This window comes from Microcaecilia unicolor, chromosome 14 (genome assembly GCF_901765095.1).
Source record: "Microcaecilia unicolor chromosome 14, aMicUni1.1, whole genome shotgun sequence".
Lineage (NCBI taxonomy): Eukaryota > Metazoa > Chordata > Amphibia > Gymnophiona > Siphonopidae > Microcaecilia > Microcaecilia unicolor.
This window is the reverse complement of record NC_044044.1, coordinates 46,243,431-46,270,459: the sequence shown is the minus strand read 5'-3', so window position 1 is coordinate 46,270,459 and position 27,029 is coordinate 46,243,431. Positions and strand designations below refer to the sequence as shown.

Below are 27,029 nucleotides of genomic sequence, written 5' to 3'. Positions count from 1 at the left end.
CACAACTGCTGCCCTAGGCAATGGCCTATTAATGCCTAATGGTTAAGCCAGCCCTGAAGAGAAGACAGCAGTGTCTGCTGCCTCTGCTGTAATTCTACAGCTGGCTTACCCTTCTTAGGTCTCGCTACCCTCATATTTGTGGTAGTTTCAATGGTAGCTCTCCAGTTGTCATGGGAGAGGAAGTGGGAAGGGGGGCTGGGGATGACTGGGGAGTGGAATACTCAAAAAGAGGGAGCTAGAAGGCTGGGAGATAATGGGGGAAGAAGTCAAGGAGATGGAGATGGGGAAAGGGAGGGCTGGGAATGCTTACTGTCAGCTTAGTGATGGTGAAGGCATGTAGAGCAAAAAAACTCCTATCCTTGTCCAGGAATGCCAAGGACAAGAGTCTAATTCTCTTTATTTTCTCCTTCTATTTGATTTGCAACTTTATTCTTTCTTTTCACTATCAGAAATGATCACAGTAAACCACCATAACAGCACGACTCTTAGCAGTATATCAAATGTGCCCCTCCCCCACCCATCAAAGATGCAATCAAAATTCAGATTAACATCATAGCTAGCGAGTAAAATTAACAGCAACACATGCATGAACGTAAGTGTACAATGAGATTGATGTCAACCCTTTGATAAGGGAAACAAAAAAATGAAAGTGTATTGATATGTTTGTTACCCCCACCCGAATCGCTTCCACACCCTTATTCCCATATATGGTCGCCGACAAAAGGCAGCCACTGCCACTTCTCACCGGGCAGGCCACAGCATCATCGGTTGATGTCACAATGGCCGGTAGCTATATAGGTGGCTGTGGGGCAGCCCAAGACATGAGTCCTGCTCCTAGCTCAAAACAAGAACAGAAGTCACCATGGCCTACAGAAGACATCGAAGCAGGAGCAGAAGTGCACGGAGAAGGCGAAGAAGATCTCCACGAAGGAGGCTTGGGAGGCACCACAGGAGATCCCTTCGAGGGCATGTCAGGAGGAGACAGAGAAGGAGACGAGGAGGTAACTATGCTTGGACACAATATTCTCAAGCTCTCTACCCCCCCCCCCCCCCCCCACCAAAGCAAGAACCCAAACAAGGCCTTATTCCAACAACTAACCATTCTTGTTGTCACTACAGGAAATGTTAGTGGAAACGGATCCGGATACAGATCCGGATACAGACGACGGTACAGACGATACTCTAGAAGGTAGATGCCACGCCAGACAATTCCTGCTGCCATGCTGTCTGGGCCCGCAAGGAAGCCTCTCCACCCTCACCTGAACTCCAAATGGCAACCTCTCCAAAGGCATTGTGACCAGCTAGCGCATCAAAGAAAGACCTACCATCATCACCCAGAGAGAAATAAAGAGCTACAGCAGGAAAATGTATGGCACGGCAAAATAAAGCACTAGCAAATTTCATACCATCCTGACTGTTTCTTTTTATTTTGGCATTGGAGGGGGGGGGGGGAGAAAGGAGGAAAGTTAAACACAAAATCATACAATTGCACACAATCCCATGTGTACAGATGTACTCCCTTTGTAAAAAATCATGCTCCAAATCTCGACAGTGCTGGCAGACAGCATTTCCTTGTCCGCAACAGGTACTAAAACCAAAATTCAATGCCCTATGTCTGAATATCAGGACCTAACCAGCCCCTGCATTGCCCTCAACATAGCCAGCTTTAAGGTTGGCGCTAACCAGTCATTTTCAGAAATTGTGGACATTAAGGGGGGAGGGCAGACCGAGTGGGTTGTCCCCAGATGACTGCTGTGGGGCTGTCCTAAATTAGCAGATGCAAGAAAACCAGTCCTACCTTTGGTATGAGGGTGCCAGCATTAAATATCAGCTGGCACCTACATACGGGCCTCAAAGACCTGCATATGTAATGCCAGTGCCTGGATATGACCCAGCAGTGAATATCAGAAACACCAACGCCTGCAAAAGCAACCCAAAAGCAGTGGCAAGTTAAACCGCTACTACCAGCATGGTCCCTTATGGTACAGCAACTTCCTGACACTTCCCTTCCCTTGTAATGCAGCGCATCATTTTCCTGTCTCTGTTCCTCTCCCTTTCCTGCCACCCCTATGGTCCAGCGATTCTGTGTCCCCTCTCTCCCCCTCCCCACCCTTATGGTCCCTTCTCTCCTCCTTCCACTCCCCCACTCCCCACGGTGCAGGAGATGTGACTACAATGGTCCTTCTCAGGCTACAAATTTCCAGGTCTCTGTGCACTTAGAATTCTCTTGAGTCTGTCCTCTTTCGCCTTTATCCTATGCCTGAGAGGGGGGGGGGGGGGGAGCAAACTGTACAGTGCTGCGTAACCCTAGTAGCGCTTTAGAAGTGTTACGTAGTAGTAGTAGTAATAGAGGGACAGAAGGAAGAGAAGCAGGACCTTCAGTCTTATGCACCCCCCCCCTTAACTTTTAGGCCCACACCCATGATCACCCCTCCCATAACAACTATTTGAAAACTGTCCAACCTTCTTGCTGGTAAAAGTACCTTCTGAATTTGTGTGCTTGTCAGAAACTACAGAATTAATTTGCTGCTCTTTGCCCCCCCCCCATACACACACACAGCTGCTGCCCTAGGCAATGGCCTATTAATGCCTAATGGTTAAGCCAGCCCTGAAGAGAAGACAGCAGTGTCTGCTGCCTCTGCTGTAATTCTACAGCTGGCTTACCCTTCTTAGGTCTCGCTACCCTCATATTTGTGGTAGTTTCAATGGTAGCTCTCCGGTTGTCATGGGAGAGGAAGGGGGGCTGGAGATGACTGGGGAGCGGAATACTCAAAAAGCGGGAGCTAGAAGGCTGGGAGATAATGGGGGAAGAAGTCAAGGAGATGGAGATGGGGAAAGGGAGGGCTGGGAATGCTCACTGTCAGCTTAGTGATGGCAAAGGCATGTAGAGCAAAAAACTCCTATCCTTGTCCAGGAATGCCAAGGACAAGAGTCTAATTCTCTTTATTTTCTCCTTCTATTTGATTTGCAACTTTATTCTTTCTTTTCACTATCAGAAATGATCACAGTAAACCACCATAACAGCACGACTCTTAGCAGTATATCAAATGTGCCCCTCCCCCACCCATCAAAGATGCAATCAAAATTCAGATTAACATCATAGCTAGCGAGTAAAATTAACAGCAACACATGCATGAACGTAAGTGTACAATGAGATTGATGTCAACCCTTTGATAAGGGAAACAAAAAAATGAAAGTGTATTGATATGTTTGTTACCCCCACCCGAATCGCTTCCACACCCTTATTCCCATATATGGTCGCCGACAAAAGGCAGCCACTGCCACTTCTCACCGGGCAGGCCACAGCATCATCGGTTGACGTCACAATGGCCGGTAGCTATATAGGTGGCTGTGGGGCAGCCCAAGACATGAGTCCTGCTCCTAGCTCAAAACAAGAACAGAAGTCACCATGGCCTACAGAAGACATCGAAGCAGGAGCAGAAGTGCACAGAGAAGGCGAAGGAGAAGATCTCCACGAAGGAGGCTTGGGAGGCCCCACAGGGGATCCCGTCGAGGGCATGTCAGGAGGAGACACAGAAGGAGACGAGGAGGTAACTATGCTTGGACACAATATTCTCAAGCTCTCTACCCCCCCCCCCCCCCCCCCCCACCAAAGCAAGAACCCAAACAAGGCCTTATTCCAACAACTAACCATTCTTGTTGTCACTACAGGAAATGTTAGTGGAAACGGATCCGGATACAGATCCGGATACAGACGACGGTACAGACGATACTCTAGAAGGTAGATGCCACGCCAGACAATTCCTGCTGCCATGCTGTCTGGGCCCGCAAGGAAGCCTCTCCACCCTCACCTGAACTCCAAATGGCAACCTCTCCAAAGGCATTGTGACCAGCTAGCGCATCAAAGAAAGACCTACCATCATCACCCAGAGAGAAATAAAGAGCTACAGCAGGAAAATGTATGGCACGGCAAAATAAAGCACTAGCAAATTTCATACCATCCTGACTGTTTCTTTTTATTTTGGCATTGGAGGGGGGGGGGGGGGAGAAAGGAGGAAAGTTAAACACAAAATCATACAATTGCACACAATCCCATGTGTACAGATGTACTCCCTTTGTAAAAAATCATGCTCCAAATCTCGACAGTGCTGGCAGACAGCATTTCCTTGTCCGCAACAGGTACTAAAACCAAAATTCAATGCCCTATGTCTGAATATCAGGACCTAACCAGCCCCTGCATTGCCCTCAACATAGCCAGCTTTAAGGTTGGCGCTAACCAGTCATTTTCAGAAATTGTGGACATTAAGGGGGGAGGGCAGACCGAGTGGGTTGTCCCCAGATGACTGCTGTGGGGCTGTCCTAAATTAGCAGATGCAAGAAAACCAGTCCTACCTTTGGTATGAGGGTGCCAGCATTAAATATCAGCTGGCACCTACATACGGGCCTCAAAGACCTGCATATGTAATGCCAGTGCCTGGATATGACCCAGCAGTGAATATCAGAAACACCAACGCCTGCAAAAGCAACCCAAAAGCAGTGGCAAGTTAAACCGCTACTACCAGCATGGTCCCTTATGGTACAGCAACTTCCTGACACTTCCCTTCCCTTGTAATGCAGCGCATCATTTTCCTGTCTCTGTTCCTCTCCCTTTCCTGCCACCCCTATGGTCCAGCGATTCTGTGTCCCCTCTCTCCCCCTCCCCACCCTTATGGTCCCTTCTCTCCTCCTTCCACTCCCCCACTCCCCACGGTGCAGGAGATGTGACTACAATGGTCCTTCTCAGGCTACAAATTTCCAGGTCTCTGTGCACTTAGAATTCTCTTGAGTCTGTCCTCTTTCGCCTTTATCCTATGCCTGAGAGGGGGGGGGGGGGGGGAGCAAACTGTACAGTGCTGCGTAACCCTAGTAGCGCTTTAGAAGTGTTACGTAGTAGTAGTAGTAATAGAGGGACAGAAGGAAGAGAAGCAGGACCTTCAGTCTTATGCACCCCCCCTTAACTTTTAGGCCCACACCCATGATCACCCCTCCCATAACAACTATTTGAAAACTGTCCAACCTTCTTGCTGGTAAAAGTACCTTCTGAATTTGTGTGCTTGTCAGAAACTACAGAATTAATTTGCTGCTCTTTGCCCCCCCCCCCCCATACACACACACAGCTGCTGCCCTAGGCAATGGCCTATTAATGCCTAATGGTTAAGCCAGCCCTGAAGAGAAGACAGCAGTGTCTGCTGCCTCTGCTGTAATTCTACAGCTGGCTTACCCTTCTTAGGTCTCGCTACCCTCATATTTGTGGTAGTTTCAATGGTAGCTCTCCGGTTGTCATGGGAGAGGAAGTGGGAAGGGGGGCTGGAGATGACTGGGGAGCGGAATACTCAAAAAGCGGGAGCTAGAAGGCTGGGAGATAATGGGGGAAGAAGTCAAGGAGATGGAGATGGGGAAAGGGAGGGCTGGGAATGCTCACTGTCAGCTTAGTGATGGTGAAGGCATGTAGAGCAAAAAACTCCTATCCTTGTCCAGGAATGCCAAGGACAAGAGTCTAATTCTCTTTATTTTCTCCTTCTATTTGATTTGCAACTTTATTCTTTCTTTTCACTATCAGAAATGATCACAGTAAACCACCATAACAGCACGACTCTTAGCAGTATATCAAATGTGCCCCTCCCCCACCCATCAAAGATGCAATCAAAATTCAGATTAACATCATAGCTAGCGAGTAAAATTAACAGCAACACATGCATGAACGTAAGTGTACAATGAGATTGATGTCAACCCTTTGATAAGGGAAACAAAAAAATGAAAGTGTATTGATATGTTTGTTACCCCCACCCGAATCGCTTCCACACCCTTATTCCCATATATGGTCGCCGACAAAAGGCAGCCACTGCCACTTCTCACCGGGCAGGCCACAGCATCATCGGTTGACGTCACAATGGCCGGTAGCTATATAGGTGGCTGTGGGGCAGCCCAAGACATGAGTCCTGCTCCTAGCTCAAAACAAGAACAGAAGTCACCATGGCCTACAGAAGACATCGAAGCAGGAGCAGAAGTGCACAGAGAAGGCGAAGGAGAAGATCTCCACGAAGGAGGCTTGGGAGGCCCCACAGGGGATCCCGTCGAGGGCATGTCAGGAGGAGACACAGAAGGAGACGAGGAGGTAACTATGCTTGGACACAATATTCTCAAGCTCTCTCCCCCCCCCCCCCCCCCACCAAAGCAAGAACCCAAACAAGGCCTTATTCCAACAACTAACCACCTCCATTCTTGTTGTCACTACAGGAAATGTTAGTGGAAACGGATCCGGATACAGATCCGGATACAGACGACGGTACAGACGATACTCTAGAAGGTAGATGCCACGCCAGACAATTCCTGCTGCCATGCTGTCTGGGCCCGCAAGGAAGCCTCTCCGCCCTCACCTGAACTCCAAATGGCAACCTCTCCAAAGGCATTGTGACCAGCTAGCGCATCAAAGAAAGACCTACCATCATCACCCAGAGAGAAATAAAGAGCTACAGCAGGAAAATGTATGGCACGGCAAAATAAAGCACTAGCAAATTTCATACCATCCTGACTGTTTCTTTTTATTTTGGCATTGGAGGGGGGGGGGGGGGGGGGGAGAAAGGAGGAAAGTTAAACACAAAATCATACAATTGCACACAATCCCATGTGTACAGATGTACTCCCTTTGTAAAAAATCATGCTCCAAATCTCGACAGTGCTGGCAGACAGCATTTCCTTGTCCGCAACAGGTACTAAAACCAAAATTCAATGCCCTATGTCTGAATATCAGGACCTAACCAGCCCCTGCATTGCCCTCAACATAGCCAGCTTTAAGGTTGGCGCTAACCAGTCATTTTCAGAAATTTTGGACATTAAGGGGGGAGGGCAGACCGAGTGGGTTGTCCCCAGATTTTCAGCAGTAAACTATTGGTATGACTGCTGTGGGGCTGTCCAGGTGTCAGGGCAGTCTGGGGGCAGCTGGGACAGAGCCGGAAAATAGTGGACAGCAGTAATAACAGTGTCTGGAAGGCCCATATACAGGTGATATTCAGTGCTGGCACCCTTATACCTAAATTAGCAGATGCAAGAAAACCAGTCCTTAATCAGCTGGCACCTACATACGGGCCTCAAAGACCTGCACATGTAATGCCAGTGCCTGGATATGACCCAGCAGTGAATATCAGAAACACCAACGCCTGCAAAAGCAACCCAAAAGCAGTGGCAAGTTAAACCGCTACTACCAGCATGGTCCCTTATGGTACAGCAACTTCCTGACACTTCCCTTCCCGTTGGTAATGCAGCGCATCATTTTCCTGTCTGTTCCTCTCCCTTTCCTGCCACCCCTATGGTCCAGCGACTCTGTGTCCCCTCTCTCCCCCTCCCCACCCTTATGGTTCCTTCTCTCCTCCTTCCACTCCCCCACTCCCCACGGTGCAGGCTACAAATTTCCAGGTCTCTGTGCACTTAGAATTCTCTTGAGTCTGTCCTCTTTCGCCTTCATCCTATGCCCCCTCCTGTGCAGAGCCGCTGAGAGGGGGAGGGCGGGGGGGAGGGAGCAAAATTCCCCAGGCCCGGGCCTCCAAGGGTTTATCTCTCCTGCTGACGGGACCCGACAGGAGCAGGAGAGAAAGAACTCCGGCGCCAGGCCCCCCTTGGAGGCTGGGGAGGACCCGGAGCTTCCTCCAGTGCTGCTCTGCTGAGCGACTGCTTTTCCTCTCAGGTGCAGGGGCAGGCAGTCAGCGCTGGAGGAAGATGCCTTCTGCTGGCGGGGCCTCGGGATCCCCGCCAGCCAAGGTATTTCCTGTTGCGGCAGCGATAGCGATGGGAGGACGGCAGCAGGTGATTTGGGGGGGGGGGGGCAGCAGTGGCCCTGCCCTGGTGGCGGCAGCCCTGCCCCAGGCCCAGTTCAGTCTCTCGGTGGCCCTGCACTCATGTGCACTTATGCCGCATAGGTATTTAAGGTCCCCGATGCTCAAACTCCAGCACTGGTCCGAATAGCACTGCAGACTGCCGGAACAGCACAGAACAGTGTCCTAATGCTCAATGCTAATGAGATGCAAATATAGGTGCGCTCAGAGCACTGAACATGAGGGAGTTCGGTGGGAGGATTGTGCCTTGGCGCATGCTCAGAAAAGTTCCACAGTAAGCTTGGCTCCCATGCGCATGCGCCTGGTAAAACCCAAATGTGAAGCACAGGAAACAGTTGGGGGCCGAACATAAAGAAGAAAGGTGAGGGGGGCCAGGCCGTGCAAGCCCTCAAGTGCTGGTCATGAGAAACAGCAGACCCAAGTGAAAGCTCACATTATTTGATTACTTGTTCCTTGCCCAAGGCTAGTTCCTTGCCCAAGGCTACTTGTTCCTTACCATTAGGGTAGTTTACCTTTTCTCATAAGGGTTCAATCCCCTTTATCATTTTGGTTGCTCTTCTTTGAACCTTTTCTAATTCCGCTGTATCGGTGACCATGGAGCGATAGAGGCATTATATCACCATCCCTTTCCTAATAATTCCTAGCAGACGATTTCAGCATATTTTCTACACAACCACCTAGATTTTTCTTGGGTGCTGACCCCCAAGATGGACCCTAGCATCAGGTCCACCTTGGGGCTCAGCTGAATATTCATGCAGTTTTCATGATAAATTAGTCACCTTATTTTCTAACTGCTCTTACCTATGTTCCATCTTCATAATCAGGAGACTAACAGAAAAAAATAGTCTTATATTTCAACCTACTAGGGTTGGGATAATGAAGTTGTAGATTGTCATGAAGATTGTCTAGGTTGCTGAGGCTGATTCTTCAGCAAACTTTGAGGTCTTTCCACGGTAGCAGAAATGCGGGTGGTTAGCCAGAGGATAAGGTGATATCCGCTATAGCTATATCTGTATAGCGGACTGAATACGGGGAGGGGTATTCCAAGGGCGCATCTGAAGCCCCGTGTGAAGAATCCATCATCACAAGCACCATCTCTGTTGCTTGATAGGTCCAGAAGTCAGCCTACCTGTCATCCGTATCGTTTCCATGGAACTGGGACAAGAAAGCTTCCTTCACTTATTTGTTAATGGAAGAACGTTCCAGCTTTTCAGCAAAGGCCTGACCCTAGCAAACGATAATCCTTCAATGGAGTATTAATAATTAGCTAAATAGTTGCTTCACACATCATGTTTTCTGCTCTAATAATAAGACTAGACAGACAGGTCTCTAATTAGGAGGTTCTAGGATTTAATGTCTTTAATGTCAGGCAAGCCTCATTTAGACTTGTTGCTTTCCTTATTAACTTGATTATCTATAATCATAGGGACAAGCACCGCCTGTTTGTTAGTCTATTTGACGTCTATGACTCCAGTAACCAACAGAGACAACTCACCTTCTATGACAAATATTCTGCCTTTCTGAGCCAGCTGGGAGTCCATGTGAGGCAACAAAGCCTACCCAGTAACTGAAGATGTCACAAACCAACCCCATCAGCAATCTAGGGTCAAAGTGTGAGTGCAGCAGCTCCTAGTGGTGGCAAACGTCTGTTGGAACCTTCTCTTATCTGTGTTTCTGACAGCAGATAAGGGCCAAAAGGCCCATCCAGTCTGCCCTTCCTCAGTAACCACTAATCCCTCCTTTTCCTAAGGGATCCCACATGTCTGTCCCATGCTGCGCAGTCTTCGTCTCCACTACCTCCACCACCCTTTCCGTGAAGGAGTATTTTCTTGAATTCCTAAGTGTATTTCCTCTCATCATCTTCCGACGCCCTCTCATTCCAGGGTTTTCCTTCAATTGAAAAAGGATCACCCCACCTGTACATTGAGGTATTTAAATGTTTCTACATATCCCCTCTCTCCTGCCTCCCCAGAGACCGCTTACTAGTTTTGTAGCCGCCCTCTAGACCAACTCCATCTTGTGAGAAATATTTCCATCTTTATACTAGAAACACACAAAGGTCCCAGAACCACGGACATCCTAGGGCAGAGATCTTCACTATACTTCAAGTAGGGACCAGTTTGTCAAAAAAGAAGTTCAAACAAATCCATCCCCCTGTACCACATAGCTCAGAGTAAGTTTGAATTGCATGGTGATCTCTCAATCTTGTGAGAATAGTAAGATTTGGGGTAGCACAGAGGGCTACATTTGTGGTCGATGGGGGCCATCACTGGCCCCCATGCCTTGTACTTCACTGTCCTAGAGGGAAATTAATTGTGCCAGGCAGACTTCTACGGTCTGTGCCCTGATCATGGCTGGACAGAACTGGATGGGCTTGAGTGGGGCTTCGATAGCAGCTCCAGTAGTTGGGAAAAAGGCCAATCCTGGGCAGACTTCTACAGTGCCCTGAAAAAAAGTAAAAAAAAGTAGGTATCAAACATATAAATGGCAAGTGACCGACTCACCTGCAAATGCGCAGTAGAGACTTCCCTCTCTGTCCCGCCCTCACGTCAAGACGTGATGACCTCAGAGGGTGGAACAGAGAGGGAAATGGAGTCGGACTGTCGGACGCTGCCGCTGGAGCCTGGAAACGAACATCGCGCGCACCAACCTCCACCCTCCCCCCCCCATCCCCGCCGCCGCTCCTGCCCCCCTCCGTATCGGGCCCCCTGCACTGACCTGACAGCGCCTCTCACCTCTGTGTGGAAGCGCTGCAGGCAGCAGCAGAGTGATCTGCTGCTGCCTGCAGCGCTTTCACACGGAGGTGAGAGGCGCTGTCAGGTCAGTGCAGGGGGCCTGGCACGGAGGGGGGAGGGAGCGGCGGCAAGGAGGGTAGCTGGAAATCTCGCCCGTTTTAACGGGCTTAACGGCTAGTATGTAATATATCATATGTTGGGCAGACTGGATGAACTGTACAGGTCTCTCTCTAGCTGCCGTCATCTACTATGTTACTATGGTCATCTACTATGGATGCAATCCCTCCAAATTGATTAGGAGGTGATTTATACAGCATTCTCTGTGTATAGAGCATATTTTACATGTAGAAAATGGCTGATGCTAGGGTCCACCTTGGGGGTCAGCACCCAAGAAAAAGATCTAGGTGTTGTTGTAGACAATACGCTGAAATCTTCTGCCCAGTGTGCGGTGGTGGCCAAAAAAGCAAACAGGATGCTAGGAATTATTAGGAAAGGGATGGTGAATAAAACTGAAATTATTATAGTGCCTCTGTCGCTCCATGGTGCGACTGCACCCTCCTTGCCGCCGCTCCCTCCCCCCTCCGTTCAGTTCTGGTGGTCGTATGTCAAAAAAGATATAGCAGAATTAGAAGAGATTCAAAGAAAAGGGACCAAATTGATAAAGGGGATTGAAGTTCTCTCATATGAGAAAAGGTAAAGAGGTTAGGGCTCTTGAGCTTGGAAAGGAGACGGCTGAGGGAGGATATGACTGAGGCCTATGAATCGATTTTTCACTCATTCAAAAAGTACAAAGACTAGGGGACAGTCAATGAAGTTACATGGAAACAATTTTAAATAAATAGGAGGAAATATTTGTTTAAACTCAATGAACAGTTAAGCTCTGGAACTCTTTGCTGGAGGATGCAGTAACACTGGTTAGCGTATCTCGATTTAAACAAAGTTTTGGACAAGTTCCTGGAGGAAAAGTCCATAGTCTGCTATTGAGACCGACATGGGGAAGCCACTGCTTGCCCTGGGATTGGTAGCATGGGACGTTGCTATTATTTGGGTTTCTGCCAGGTAACCTGGATTGGCACTGTTGGAAACAGGATACTGGGCTAGATGGACCACTTGGTCTGACCCAGTATGGCTGTTCTCACGTTCTTATGTCCCATTAGGTAACTACTTACTCTACGTTTAAAGTCACTCACCCTAAGTTTGAAAAAGAAGTACAGAAGTTACATCTACAGTCCAAATCTAAAACAAATCACCAGTAAGGGGCAATCAATAGCCATAGAAACCACAAAAGGGGGGGGGGGGGTGAGTGCTGATGTTTCAGATCTTCAAGTATTTAGCATGCATCCTCCTTCCCCTAACATATAGGCCCTTCTGGCCTAACCAGGCTTCAAAGTTGTAGCTTTGACCCCCTCCTCCCTCTCTTCCCAGCTCCTCCATATATTTGCTGTAATCTCCATAGCTGTTTTAACTTGGAAATGGCTGTAAACCACTTTGCTGCTGGTTGTGAAAAGAAACCTCTCTTGAGGGCACAGTCAAGGTCTGTTCCTGGCAATGTCCACATTTTTATTCAAGAGAATGGATGCTGCCATAGCAGAAACATCATTCAAGCTAGTTCCCTCCCCCTCTGAAGGTGTGGACCCATTGAAAAAGTATCTGGAGCCTACCATGGCCTTGGTGATAAAGAGGCAAAGAGGCAAAAAGTCTACCAGGATCATGTCCTGTGGTGAACGAGAGATGGGTTGAGTCTAAAGAAGCCTCAAAGCTGATTCCTTAATCACTTTTTTTAAAATACAGTCCCATCTGCCAGCAGGTGACAATGAATGTGTATTCATTGTGGATCCTATTCATAAAGCTATCATATAGTTGTCTGTCCAGGGAATCACCAAAATCACAAAACAGCCAGAGAGCACAGGTTCGCCATATAAGCAGATTATTATAAACATATAACAGAGTTTGACTTAAATCTTTATTTAAACCATAAAAGGCGAACAGGTGGTTACAACAGTCTGGCATGTACAAACCGCAAAAAAAAAACCAAACAAACTAACCTGTCAACACAAACTAGGATGTAGGAGAAGTTCTTGCTATAATTGTTCTTAAACCTGACATGTAAAGTGCATTGTTTTATGCTTTGAAAACTCAATAAAAAAATTAAAATTCAAAATTCCGCTTCCTTTAGTGGGGTGCACAGCTGTACACACAGCTATACACAGGGCCGGTCTTAGGCAGAGGCGACCAAGGCGGCCGCATAGGACCCCGCACTTAGGGGGGCCCCGCGTGGCGCACCGCAACTCTGCCTCACTCCGACCGACCCCCGCTCGGACGACCGCATCATGATCCCGCTTGGCCGCTCCGCTCCCGCCACGTTGCGGCACGGTACCAACCCCCCACTGAGCCTGCCGTCAGCAGCCTCCTGCCTCCCCGGACCCCGAGAGTTGCACCGACGGCCCCGACAGACAGTTGCAGCGCCAGCGCGACGGCCCCGGCTCCCGACAGAGAGTTGCAGTGACGGCTCACCCCAGCGTTTCACTTGCCCCTGTCCCCACAAGTGGAGAGGGCTAGTAGTGTCAGACTTTACTGTTAATTTGCCCAAAGTTATTGAAAACCTAAAGAATCCCAAGTGGGCAGACTAAAAATTGTCCATCTAAAGGTACTTATCTTGCTAAGCTGGCCAGATCATGTGTATTTAGGAGAATTTGCGTTTCCAAAGCAAATAGCATTGTAGCCTCAAGAAAGAGGGGCATTTCTCTAAGCATGTTCAGCTTAGGAGAGGAAAAGAGCACATATAAAATCCATTTCCAAGGAACCTTTTTAAATTAAAAAATAGGGGAATTTGAAAGTACTGGATCTTAGTATTTTTCCTTTATTCTCCTTTGTTATGAGATTTGGAATTACTAATTGTAGTGGACTTGAACTGAATTTCTGGGGAGGGGGGGGGGGTTCATGATAGCATTGGGCTTATTATTTCAATCAGTTTTTTTGTACAAGTTTAGCTTCATTTGTCTTTATTTGAAATTTCATAAATAAAAATGTGCTAAAAATGGAATAATCTTATCAATGGGGTGGAGCTAGGGTGGGGCTAGGATGGGGCCCCACCAAATTGGTCTGCACAGGGCCCCGCACTTGCTAAGACCGGCCCTGGCTATACATGTTGATTGGGAGAAGCGTGGGAGGCTGCCCTAGCCGTAGGCCTTGTAGGCTCTGTACAGAAAACTAGGCCGGATTCTAGACAGGTAATGGGAGGGAGTATCAGTTCTGGACTGATACCCTTCAGAAAAAATGTGGTTCTGAAATAACCATATCGTAACATGCAGTAGCTGCAGCAAAGATACCTGCTAGTGAGCATTTCCTTATACCCAAATATAGTCAACACTTTCATGACTGAATAAAGGGTACATCACAGATACCTAATAATTGGGGTTAAGGTATAAGAGGCAGCTGCAGGAGTCAACTTTACTCAGAAAGACAGGGTTCCAGATGGTTTCTGACTTGGGAAGCAACAAGTACTTAGAAAATGGGTGGCAGACGGAGCAGAAGCCGGGCCAAGAGCAGGAAACGAAGCAGGAGCAGAAGCAAAAGTCTGGCCAGAAGCAAAAGCAATAGCAGCAGTCAGCTCGTGACTCGCCGCCGACGCCGCCGTCACAGCAAGAAGCAGGATGGGAGCACAGGGAGGCGAAGAGGCAGGGGCAGAAGCCGGAGCCATCGGTCTAGAGGCGGGTCCGGCGGAGCTAAGAGGAGGCGACGAAGGCGCCGCCGCGCTGCTGCATAAGGTACCTAGTTCTCAATCCTCTCAAAATGTAACGGGGGTTCTCCATAGGCAGCAGGGGAATACAGCAACACTCACTCCTCCCCCAATCCCCTGGACTGAAAGGGGGGTGGGGGAGACCGAGGCAAGAGAGCCCTGTTGACATGCCTTGTTCTTGGGGGATTTTTGCTTAAAGCCTCTTTCCTCTCTCATCTCAATTTAACATTTTCTCTTTCCAGCCTCCATTCGCCCCCCCCCCCCCCCCTAGAATCTGCTAAGAGGTGTCCTGTGCTCCTGATGTCTGGGTCCATCATGTGAACACCAAGAAGCTCCTGCTTCCTGTCAGCACACAACCGAAACCACCATGTGCCCGTGTGAAGTGAATGCGGAAAACCTGATTAAAGACCAACTACACCGATGGTCCCAAATCCCTCGAGTTTTGGTGTCCTTGTAACTTTTGTGCTTGTCTTTGTCAAGTTCCTAATTGCGGCAAGTGTGGTTTGAACCCATCAACCAGCTAGGATGAAGGGGGCTGTGTAATGTGAAAATGGTTTTGCATGGTTTTAGCAGCTACATATAGAGGGTATCAGCCACTTCAAAAATTTATCACATGGGTTCTTACAACTTCCACCACCTAAACTTTTTACAAAAAAAAAAAACACCTGGGTTTTGTAAAACTACATGTGCAGAACAAGTTCTTTAATGCAAAGCTCTGGGACGAGGCCCCCATCTTCCTTTTTACACTCTGCCTCGCTACCTAAGCACACAACAGACAGGGAAGATGGGCTGGAAGAGATGCATGGCATTGACACACACTTTAGCAGAAGATATCTGATGCAGAGATTGCAAGTTATCCAGTTCAGAGGCATAGCCAGACCTCAAATTTCGGATGGGCCACTGGGCAAACAGGTGGGCACGTAGTCTCCACATTCCCCCCCCCTTGTGCAAATTCTCATGCCCTTGTTGTTGTTTGGTGGGGATCCCCAAATCCCACCAGCTGCAGAGGTGTGAAAATAGCATGTGAGGAAGGGGGAGGCTAGCCCAATGGCAGTAAGCAGACAGTGCCACCGGCTGAAGCAAGTGGGAAAGGGAGCTGCTCTTGTCTCCGGAGGACCCCTGCAGCTGGTGGGACTTGGGGATCCCTACCAACCAATAACGGGCATGAGAATTTTGGGTGGGCAGTCTCACCTGTGGCTATGCCACTGACCCAGTTCCAGGCTGTAGATTTTGGGCCAGTCCTGGATTTCTGGCCACCCATCCTGTTCCATTATGGGTCTTCTGATTTCAATGGGATGTAAGTTTAAAACCAGGATTGTCCCAAAATCTACAGCCTGTTTCCTGGTCTTTGATATGGACATTAAATACACATGACTGTCACCCTGAGTGAGTTCCCCTAGGAGTAGCCTGGGGAACTGAGTTCAATTCCCAGCTCCTTGTGACTCTGGGCAAGTCACTTAACCCTCCATTGTCCCTTAACCCTCCATTGCCCCCTGGTACAAAATAAGTACTGAATATATGTAAACCACTTTGAAAGTAGTTGCAAAAACCTCAGAAAGGTGGTATATCAAGTTCCCCTTATGGGGACAGGCAGGGAGGGTTTAACAGGGTGACAGATCCGTTGGGGGTGGTTTCAGCGGGGCGGGGATCCCATACCTGAATGTTATGTTTTACTGTTGTGATCATGGAAAGGAGTGGGTTGCAACTGCGGGGTGGGAGTAGTGAGGAACAAAACCAGCTGACAGAGGGCAGACCTGTGGAGACAAGAGGCTGGAGATGGGTGAAGGGAACCACACCTCTGGGAGAGGACAGACAGGGAGGTCTAGTCCTTGGTTCAGACTGGCATCTGGGGAAAAGCCTCTGTCTTGAAAGTGATACAGTAGCCCTGAGTTATGACCACACACTAACTTGAAGTTGATGGAGTAATCCACCCCCCCCCCAAAATGAGTCAATTGACCTTTTAATTAATGACCACACACTAACTTGAACTTGATGGGGTAATCCACCCCCCCCCCAAATGAGTCAATTGATGACCACACACCAACTTGAACTTGAAATGGGGGAGGGGGGTCTCTGATATAATCCATTAAAAATGCAGTCAATTGACCTTTTAATTAATGACCACCACACACCAGGTGCGCCGGGCAGGGAAGAGGGGGCTCTTTCCTGCCCGAGGTCACTAGACCACCATGGCACAGGTACAAATCAAAGTAGGGTATACACAAAAAGTAGCACATATGAGTTATCTTGTTGGGCAGACTGGATGGACCGTGCAGGTCTTTTTCTGCCGTCATCTACTATGTTACTATACTTGAACTTGATATGGGGGGGGGGGGGGGGGTCTCTGGTATAATCCATTAAAAAATGGAGTCAATTGACAAAAGTCCACATAGTGCACCATGCATGTGATAATCAGGTGACCTCATGCTGGTCCGTATGCGAGTGTGTGTATTCAGCCCGCGGGCAGAGGGAGCAACTGAGACTGCGCCGAATTATTAAAGGGGCGGGACGTTCTGGAGAACCCCATTTCCCTCAAGCCCCACCCCCGTGCGGTTCGCAAGTGAAGACAGGAGAGCGCCGCCCACCAGCCCCTCGACGGCGCTCGCGACGAGTCGCGCGGCCGCCGGCGGCTGTCTCGCTCTCCTCTGACGCAACTTCCTGTTTCCGGCAAGGCAGAAGCCAGCACAGCAGGAGGACGCTAGCGCTAGCTTATAAGAGACGGGATAGCGACCGGAGAAGAGAGAAAGGTGCGGAGTTGTGGGTGGCTTCACCGGGAGGGAGCGGTCCCGGAACGCGCGTTCAGCTCACTTTGCACCAGTCTGGGCAAACAAATACATAGTAACACAGTAGATGACGGCAGAAAAAGACCTGCGCGGTCCATCTAGTCTGCACTAGTTCCCCCATTTCCTCCAGGCTGGGCACAGCATGCCCTGTACATTATGGGACGCCTTGCCCCGTGGATAGGATCCTGAGAAGCTTAGCCGAGATTGGGAGGCGGGGCAGACTTCTACGGTCTGTGCCAGAGCCGGTGTGGGAGGCGGGGCTGGTGGTTGGGAGGCGGGGCTAGTGCTGGGCAGACTTCTACGGTCTGTGCCAGAGCCGGTGTGGGAGGCGGGGCTGGTGGTTGGGAGGCGGGGCTAGTGCTGGGCAGACTTCTATGGTCTGTGTCCTGAAAATGGCAGACACAAATCAAGGTAAGGTATACCCAAGAAGTAGCACATATGAGTTTATCTTGTTGGGCAGACTGGATGGACCATGCAGGTCTTTTTCTGCCGTCATCTGCTATGTTACTATACTTGAACTTGATATGGGGGGGGGGGGGGGGGGGGTCTCTGGTATAATCCATTAAAAAATGGAGTCAATTGACAAAAGTCCACATAGTGCACCATGCATGTGATAATCAGGTGACCTCATGCTGGTCCGTATGCGAGTGCGTGTATCAGCCCGCGGGCAGAGGGAGCAACTGAGACTGCGCCGAATTATTGAAGGGGCGGGACGTTCTGGAGAACCCCAGTTCTCCAAAGACAAGCAGGCTGATATTCTCACAAGTGGGTGACGCCACGTCGGCCCCGGAGGATTTTAAAGCAAAATCTCTTTACGGCGTTCCGTCGCGCGAGCGATCGTACTGCGCATGTGCGCACACCTATTCCCGCTCGCCGAGCGGACACGCCCCTCAGTTTTTCTTTTTCCGCGTCTGAGGAGACACGGAGTTCGTTAGGGCTTCGTGTTTTCTTCAGGTCTTCGGAGTAAATCTCTTTTTATTTTTTATTTTTATGGCAGGCTCATTGTGGCTTATATATACAGGTATTTTTTGTACCTGAGGCAAGAAAAAAATTTAAGTAATTGCCAGAGTCACAAGGGGCTGTGCCTCAACGAAGCTTATAAGCTTCTCTTTTTCTTTTTACTTGAAAAGTGCTGGTATATTGTTATCTGTGGGCTCTCTCTAGCCAGCAAATAAAACAAGCCCACATTTTTTGATCCATTTATTAAAACTTATACAAATTGCTCTCGAGAGCTGTGAGAGCCTGCTTCATGGTGAAGGTGTATGTCACAGCCACTGAATGGGCAGCCTGGTGACACAATATCAGTGGTGTAACCTTTGAAGTGAGTCTCCACCCGTCTCGGCGTCTCCTGCTCTGCAGGTCATTCGGACGCATCGGCGGAAGTGTCTTGGGCTGGATCATCTCCCTGTGAAGCGCAAGTAGTGTCTCAAAGTACCGAGACGTATTCTACTCTGCCAGGGATGCCCAAAGGACCAGATCATCTCCCTGTGAAGCGCAAGTAGTGTCTCAAAGTACCGAGACGTATTCTACTCTGCCAGGGATGCCCAAAGGACGGATCATCTCCCTGTGAAGCGCAAGTAGTGTCTCAAAGACGAGACTTATGCTACTTGTCAGGGAGTCCGACAGAGACCGATGCACGCTGGGTATAGTTATGCATCGAGTAGGTCTCCACCTGCCTCGGCGCCTCCTGCTTGGCAGGTCATTCGGGCGCATCAGCGGGTGTCGGTACCATCGGTGCCCAGAGCTTTGCTCCCTCTGTTATGGAGGTATTCGGGCTTCAGACATCAGTCGGTGCCGAGAGCGTTGCTCCCTCTATTATGGAGGTATCCTGGCATTGGACGTCGATACACCGCATCGGTACCGGGCATCATCGGTACCGTCGGTACCGAGTATCATCGGTACCGGGTGTCATGGGTACCGTCGGTACCGAGTATCATCGGTACCATGGGTGCCGTCGGTACCGAGTATCATCGGTACCATGGGTGCCGTCGGTGCCGGGCATCATCGGTACCGTCGGTACCGAGTATCATCGGTACCGGGTGTCATGGGTACCGGGTGTCATGGCGTCGGTACCATGGGTGCCGTCGGTACCGAGTATCATCGGTACCATGGGTGCCGTCGGTGCCGAATGTCACCGGTGCGTCGGTACCGAGGAGTATCGGTACCGGGAACATTGGTACCATGGTCGGTGCCATGGGTCCCGTCGGTACCGGTACCATCGGTGCCATGGATTCCATCGGCACCGGGTATCATCGGTGCCGAGTGTCTTCGGTGCATGGGCACCGTCGGCACCAGGTATCACCATCGGCATCAGATATCATGGGCACCATCGATCACAGGTATCATCGCCCATCGGTACCGAGTATCACGAGTCCATCGGTATCGGGTATCGTCGGTACCATGGATAGCTATCATGGATACCGTCGGTACATGAGTACCGTCGATACCAAATATCATGACCAGGTACCATCGGTACCATGGGTGCCATTGGTACCGGGTGTCTTGAGCACCGTCGATACCATGTGTACCATAGGTACCGTCGGTGCTGTTGGTGCCGAATATCATGGGTACCATCGGTACCACATGTCAAGGGTCCCTTCGGTACTAGGGTATCATGGGTACCATCGATACCAGATATCATGACTATCATCGGTACCAAGTACCATGGGTTCCATTGGTACCGGGGGTCATCGGTACCATGTGTATCATCGGCACCGTCGGTGCCATGAGTACTATCAGTACCATCGGTCATATCTCTGTTATGGAAGTCATCTGGCAGTCTGGTTTCGATTCCCTTGCATTGCCAGATGTTGTCCTTGGCTTCGAGACCATGGGTACCATTGGACGCCATGGATGCTACTGCCTCCCGCGGCATCTAGCTTTTCAACTGGTCTCCTTCACCGATGCTGCCTCTGGTATGGGTGTTCGCTCGTAGAACTTACCGCGCCTCCATACCTTGGCTTCCAGGCCCAGAAATGCATGTTAAGAACAGCCATTTTGCTACAGGAGAACATATTTTTCCATAGCTGTTCTTTAGAATTGTATGTATGACAGTTGCTCTATACTGGTCAATGTTTGCATCTGACCTGCTCTGTTTGAGTAGTTGGCTCAGTTCAATGATGGTTCATCTGATGAACATGAAGGTCATGGGGTTTTCTCTGCTGAGAATCCTCTAGATCCTCTATTTGTCTTGACACATTGCAATGGAGATTGTCAATCAGCCCAATGCCAGATGCTCGAGGTCCTGGACTACCATCTTCAACTCAGAACTGATAGCAGTTCTAAGAACTTGCTTCGGCGCCCCCGAGGCCAGAGCATACATCCTTAGCCTCCTTTGGAGATTGGCGTACCAGGCTGGCATGATCGCATCCAAGACCAAGTCCTGCCAGATATTTATGAGCATTCCCACCGGAGTAGGCTACATCTTTTTTCCAAGTGTCGCAAGTTCCTGTCCAATGGCGTTTTCATCACTTGTATTGTAACACCTAGATTTCTGCTCTAGGTATGGTGATGCGCAGACTCTCATGACTGTGTGCCTCTCACCTGGAGGAGGAGACTCAGCAGAAAATTGTTGATATGCTGTGCATACACTTCCTCATCTCGGAACTTCTTTAAAGAGATCAGCACGCTCGTTCTAGTCAGCGGCGTGCACCTAATCAGGCTCCTGCAGCTATTCCGCAGGAACCAGAGAGGGGCAACAAATGTCCGTACCGGCCAATCTGCCTGTCGGGGGGAAGTTCAAATTTTCTCCACCACAGGTGACTTCTATATCCTCCAACCGGGGGGTTTTTTCAAATAGTCCGGTTAGGATACATTCTCAGTCTGGAATCAAACCCTCCACATTGTTCATTGGAAGTTTAATCCTTTAGCTTCCATCAACAGTGAGTACTTGCAGAGAAACTCTCTGCCTTTCTCAGTACCAATGCAGTCGAGCCTGTTCCACAAGGGTAAGAAGGATTGAGTTTCTATCCCAGGTCCTTCCTTGTGGGTTCCGTCCCATCATAGACATAAGGGGCCTCAACAGATTTCGTTCAGGATGATTTCCCTGGGCATCCTTCTTCCCATACTTCAGGAAAACGAATGGTTATGCTCTCTGGACTTACAAGATACTTCTACTCACTTTGCGTCCAGAGTATGTTTTTCCTAGTGCCTAGCTGTTGTTGCAGCGTATCTTCATGGACTGGGAGTGCAAGTGTTCCCTTACCACGTTGATTGCCCGTCTCAACAGATTACAGCACAGTAATATTGAGACTTCTAGACACATGGCTTCCACAGTTCACGTCACTCCCTTGACACTTTTGCACATCTAGAGGATGTAACCCAACTGTTCGCCAGTCTTCGGAATTCCCCTCAGAGGTGGTTAATTCTCTCCATTTTGATTCTGAGGTGTCCAGTCCACCTTACTCAGTCAAAAGCTGCTGACGAAGGTTGCATCCCTCCTGACTATCCAACCTAATTATTTTAATCAACCACACAATCGGGTTGTGATGTACTCGATAACAAAGGAGTACTGGATCTTGTCCTCTGAGTCAAGATGCCATGCAGATGTAGCGGTGGGCTCGCCAACGCGGCTTGGTTTCTCCAAGCCATTTATCTAATTGGCGTAAACAGCAGTCTGGCCGACAGGCTGAGCAACTTAGTTCAATCACAAAGTCCCTCAGTTCTGTTCCAGGCTGCAGGCTCACGACAGACTACCATCGGATGCCTTTCTCCTTCTTTGGAGGACAAGTTTTCTGTATGCATATCCTACCATACATCTGATGGAAAAGACTTTGCTGATTCTCAAGCAAGATTGTGGAGCCATGATTCTGATTGCTCCTTTCTAGCTACGTCAGATACGATTCCCTCTTCTTCTGGAGTTGAAATGTTTTCCAGCTCTCATTACGCAGAACGAGGGGGCACTTCTACATCCCAACCTCCAATCTATGGCTCACACGGTCTGGATGTTCAGAGTGTAGGTTTCGTTGACTTTTCCAGAAGAGTGTCTCCCGACTCTTGCCTGCTTCCAGAAAAAGATTTCACAAAGAGGTGTTATTCTTTTCATGGAAGAGGTTTGCCGTCTGGTGTGACAGCGAGGTCCTAGATCCTGCCTCTAGTCTTATACAGACCTTGCTTGAGTTCTTTCCACACCTGTCTGAATCTGGTCTCAAGACCAACTCGGTCTGTATTCATCTTCGTGCAATAAGAGCTTATCATCAACGTGTACAACGTCAGCCTTCAGCTGTCCACTTCATGACGTTTACTTCTCCCACAGTATTGAGAGAATTCCTTGTCTGTATCTAAGGGGGATTATTTCTGTTGGGCTTAGCACCCACAATAATTTTTCAAGTTGGCTCTTATGCTTCGGTCAGAGCCCCTATCACTCCTTATTCAGTATCTTGGAGTCTCAATGTCGTTTTCATCCAGCTGCTGCAAGCTCAATTCGGGCCACTGGATTCCTGTCATCTGAAGTATTGGACCTGGAAGGTCATTCTCCTTGGTGGCTGTTCCTTCAACTCGAAAGGTCGGTGAGCTTCAGACTCTAGTAGCTCAAGCTCCTTACCTTACTTCTCATCTTAACAGAGTAGTTCTCCGCATGCAGCCAATGTTCTTACTGGCGCTGGTATCAGAGTACCATCTGATCCAGTCAATTGTCTTGCCAACATGCTTTCTCCCTCATCTTACAAGCCCTGGCGAAAGCAAGCTGCGCACTTTTTGCGTGGAGCAGACGAGCTCCCTCGGAAGGTCCGCCCAGTTGTTTATTTCTTTTAATGCCAGTTGCTGTCGGAAACCGCATCATTTCTTCTTAACTGGCAGATTGCATCTCCTTCATTTTTGTCCAAGCTGGACTGACTCTAGAAGGCCATGTCACGGCTCACAAAATTAGAGCCATGGCTGAATCGGTGACTAATCTAAAATCAGTCACTATTGAAGGGATCTGCAAAGCTGTGGCGTGGTCATCAGTCCACACATTCACATCTCACTACTGCCTTCAGCAGAATAGCCGACGCGTCAGTCGGTTTTGGGCAGTCGGGGCTGCAGAACTTCTTTGGGGTTTAGAATCCAACTCCAACCCTCCTAAGCCCATGTTTGTTCTGTTCCAGGCTACACTCATTTTGATATTTCGGGTCAATGTTTATTCTGGCCTCGCCGTTGCGAGACTCTATTGACCACTGTTTGTTGTGTAAGCCTGAAAGCTTGGGATACCCCACTTGTGAGAATATCAGCCTGCTTGTCTTTGGAGAAAGAGTAGTTACTTACCTGTAACAGGTGTTCTCCGAAGACAGCAGGCTGCATATTCTCACAAACCCTCCCACCTTCCCCTTTTGGAGTTGTCTCCTCCATCTTTTGGATATAACTGAGGGGCGTGTCCGCTCGGCGAGCGGGAATAGGTGTGCGCACATGCGCAGTACGATCGCTCGCGCGACGGAACGCCGTAAAGAGATTTTGAGATTTTGCTTTAAAATCCTCCGGGGCCGACGTGGCGTCACCCACTTGTGAGAATATGCAGCCTGCTGTCTTCGGAGAACACCTGTTACAGGTAAGTAACTACTCTTTCCCTCAAGCCCCACCCCCGTGCGGTTCGCAAGTGAAGACAGGAGAGCGCCGCCCACCAGCACCTCGACGGCGCTCGCGACGAGTCGCGCGGCCGCCGGCGTCTGTCTCGCTCTCCTCTGACGCAACTTCCTGTTTCCGGCAAGGCAGAAGTCAGCAGGAGGAGGACGCTAGCTTATAAGGGACGGGATAATAGCGACCGGAGAAGAGAGAAAGGTGCGGAGTTGTGGGTGGCTTGACCGGGAGGGAGGTTGAGGGAGCGGTACCGGAACGCGCGTTCAGCTCGCTTTGCACCAGTCTGGGCAAACAAATACATAGTAACCTAGTAGATGACGGCAGAAAAAGACCTGCGCGGTCCATCTAGTCTGCACTAGTTCCCCCATTTCCTCCAGGCTGGGCACAGCATGCCCTGTACATCTACACAGGGCTTTTTTTTTGAGGGGGTACTCGGGGGTACTGAGTACCGGCACCTTTTCCATTATCTGCTAAAATTGACCCATAGACCCCCGAGTTTTAATGAAAGAGCTCAGGTTCTACAGACCCACTCTGCCTTGTCATAGATTCTGTGAATGGTTGCAAGGGGCCTGGCCATTGTGGGGTGAGTTCCTCAGTGATTACCCCACCCCTAAAGGGTGGCCTAGCATTTGAATACCGGAACCTTTTTTGCTAGAAAAAACGCACTGCATCTACATGACGTGACACTTTTAGCTATGGGACGCCTTGCCCCATTGATAGGATCCTCAGAAGCTTAGCCGAGATTGGGAGGCAGGGCTGGTGTTTGGGTGGTGGGGCTAGTTCTGGGCAAAACTTCTACGGTCTGTGTCCTGAAAATGGCACATACAAATCAAGGTAAGGTATACACAAGAAGTAGCACATATGAGTTTATCTTGTTGGGCAGACTAGATGGGCCGTGCAGGTCTTTTTCTGCTGTCATCTGCTATGTTACTATTTGAACGCTCCTACCACTTGCTGAAAGCTGGCTCTTGTAGGCTTTTGGCAGTGATGGCTGCAGAACTGTTGGTTGTTGATCCAACCTGCCTTGTCCTATTTATCCCACACTCGATAGGCCTTTCCTTCCTATTACTATCATTTCTATAGCGCTACTAAACGTACGCAGCGCTGTACACCAGAACATGAAAAGAGAGTCCCTGCTCGACAGAGGAGAGCTTACAATCTAATTAGGACAGACAAACAGGACAAACAAGAGATAAGGGAATATTAAAGTTAGGATGATAAAATAAGGCTTCTGAACAAGTGAGTAAGGGTTAGGAGTTTAAAGTAGAGTCATTGGTACTTTTATCAGTTTCTTTATAACATGTACTTTCTGTGTTCACTCTTTGTGATTTTTATATTGTATTAAGTTAGATTTCTTCTCTTACCAAAACGTCCTATAAGAAATTCTGTACCATTGAGTGTAGTACATCTTTTATTTTGTTTTTTGTTTTTTATTTTACTTCACTGTTTAAAAATATATTATTGTATATTTACATGTTTAAATTAAAATTAATTTGTTTTATTTAGACTCCTGACGCAGGCCAGTTGGGCCGAAACACAGCTGTGTCGAGTCATATCACCCTAATAAATTCATCATTTTTTTATCTTTTTCATTTTCGCTTGTGTCGTCTTTTTTCTGATTTTTACATTTTACCTATCATTTTATTTTTTAGTTTTTTCCTTCCATCTTTTTTTATTTTTTTATTTTTTATTCCTTTATCAATTTTGTTTTCGTTTTTGTTTTTTTCCCCCTTTTTTCTTTTCCTTTTCCTTTTTTGCGTCATCTTCGCTGTTTTTGATAAATGTAGTATTCTTTGGCATTACACTGTTGATATATTTTACTCTTTTGGTATTTGCATTACCAAGGATACTGTTTTTTTAAAGACTGCTGCCCCTGCGCCAAAATGCGGATGTGTTGAGTCTGACTAATAAAATTGCTTTTTATCTTTCAGTTGGAATTATATTGTTTTGTTTTGTTACATTTGCACCCCGTGCTTCCCCACTCATGGCAGGCTCAATGCGGCTTACATGGGGCAATGGAGGGTTAAGTGACTTGCCCAGAGTCACAAGGAGCTGCCTGTGCCTGAAGCGGGATTCAAACTCAGTTCCTCAGGACCAAAGTCCACCACCCTAACCACTAGGCCACTCCTCCACTGTTGCTACTATTTGAGATTTGCTATTCCACTAGCAACATTCCATGTAGAAGTCGGCCCTTGCAGATCACCAATGTGGCCGCGCAGGCTTCTGCTTCTGTGAGTCCGACGTCCTGCAGGACGTCAGACTCGCAAAAACAGAAGCCTGCGCAGTCTTCTAGTGGAATAGCAACATTCCATGTAGAATCTCCAATAGTATCTATTTTATTTTTTTACATTTGTATCCCGCGCTTTCCCACTCATGGCAGGCTCAATGCAGCTTACATGGGGCAATGGAGGGTTAAGTGACTTGCCCAGAGTCACAAGGAGCTGCCTGTGCTTGAAGCGGGAATCGAACTCAGTTCCCCAGGACCAGAGTCCACCACCCTAACCACTAGGCCACTCCTCTTTCCCTACAGTGATTGATTTAGCTAATTAGTGATCTGTAGCGCCTTTCATCTCATCCCTGTTTGTTACCTTCCTGCCTTGTTCCTTCCCTTTTTGTAACTATTTTCTCTTTTTTTTTTTTTTGTTTTGTTTTGTTGCATTATATTCTAATGCCCATTCTTCAGCTTTAGAATCATAGCAGTGTTTTCGTCTAACTGTAAGTCTTTTGCATCCTTTAGACAAGGTCTAGTAAGCTGCTTCTAGAACACAGCAATTGCATATTTTGCCGATAAGTACATCTGTAACAGGCTGCGTCATTCTCTGTCTCTCTCTCTCTCTTTGAATATACAGGAATAACATGTATAGAATGTTTGTACGTTTGGGAAGCTCGCCAGGAGCCCTTGGCCTGGATTGGCCGCTGTCGTGGACAGGATGCTGGGCTCGATGGACCCTTGGTCTTTTCCCAGTGTGGCATTACTTATGTAGTTATTGAATATGTTCCTTCTTTCCTGTGATTATTGTATGTCATTCACCTAGCAGCACATTTATAGTCGTAGAACAGTGAGGCCCATGTAAGGCTATTATGTCAAAAAACCCCTAAAAACGTTTCTTCAGGTGATTTGCCCCGATATTGGCTCTGTACAGGTCAAAGTGTTTTATGCCTGCGCAGGGCTGATTGACACAAGCGGTTCCCTCAGCATGGACTTGGCATCACTGATTCTGCAGTGACATTTGACCTCTTGTTGTTTTTTTCAGGTAGAAATCCTGATTGGGAAAGACAAGGGAAAGCAAGGGAAGATTGTCCAGATTATCGAAGCCCGCAACTGGGTCGTTCTGGGAGGCTTAAATACGGTAAGGAGAGCGTGAAGCGGAGCCGCTCACTGCTATTTGCCAAG

At 48.6% G+C, this 27,029-nt stretch overlaps 1 protein-coding gene across 1 annotated transcript in view; it reads left to right on the top strand.

Annotated features, from left to right (window-relative positions):
- Positions 1–27,029, top strand: part of LOC115458398 (probable 39S ribosomal protein L24, mitochondrial) — a 116,392-nt gene that overhangs the window by 57,358 nt on the left and 32,005 nt on the right. Inside the window, exon 3 of the mRNA XM_030188338.1 lies at positions 26,890–26,985. Coding sequence (XP_030044198.1) covers positions 26,890–26,985 — 96 coding nt within the window. The remainder of the gene's footprint in view (positions 1–26,889; positions 26,986–27,029) is intronic.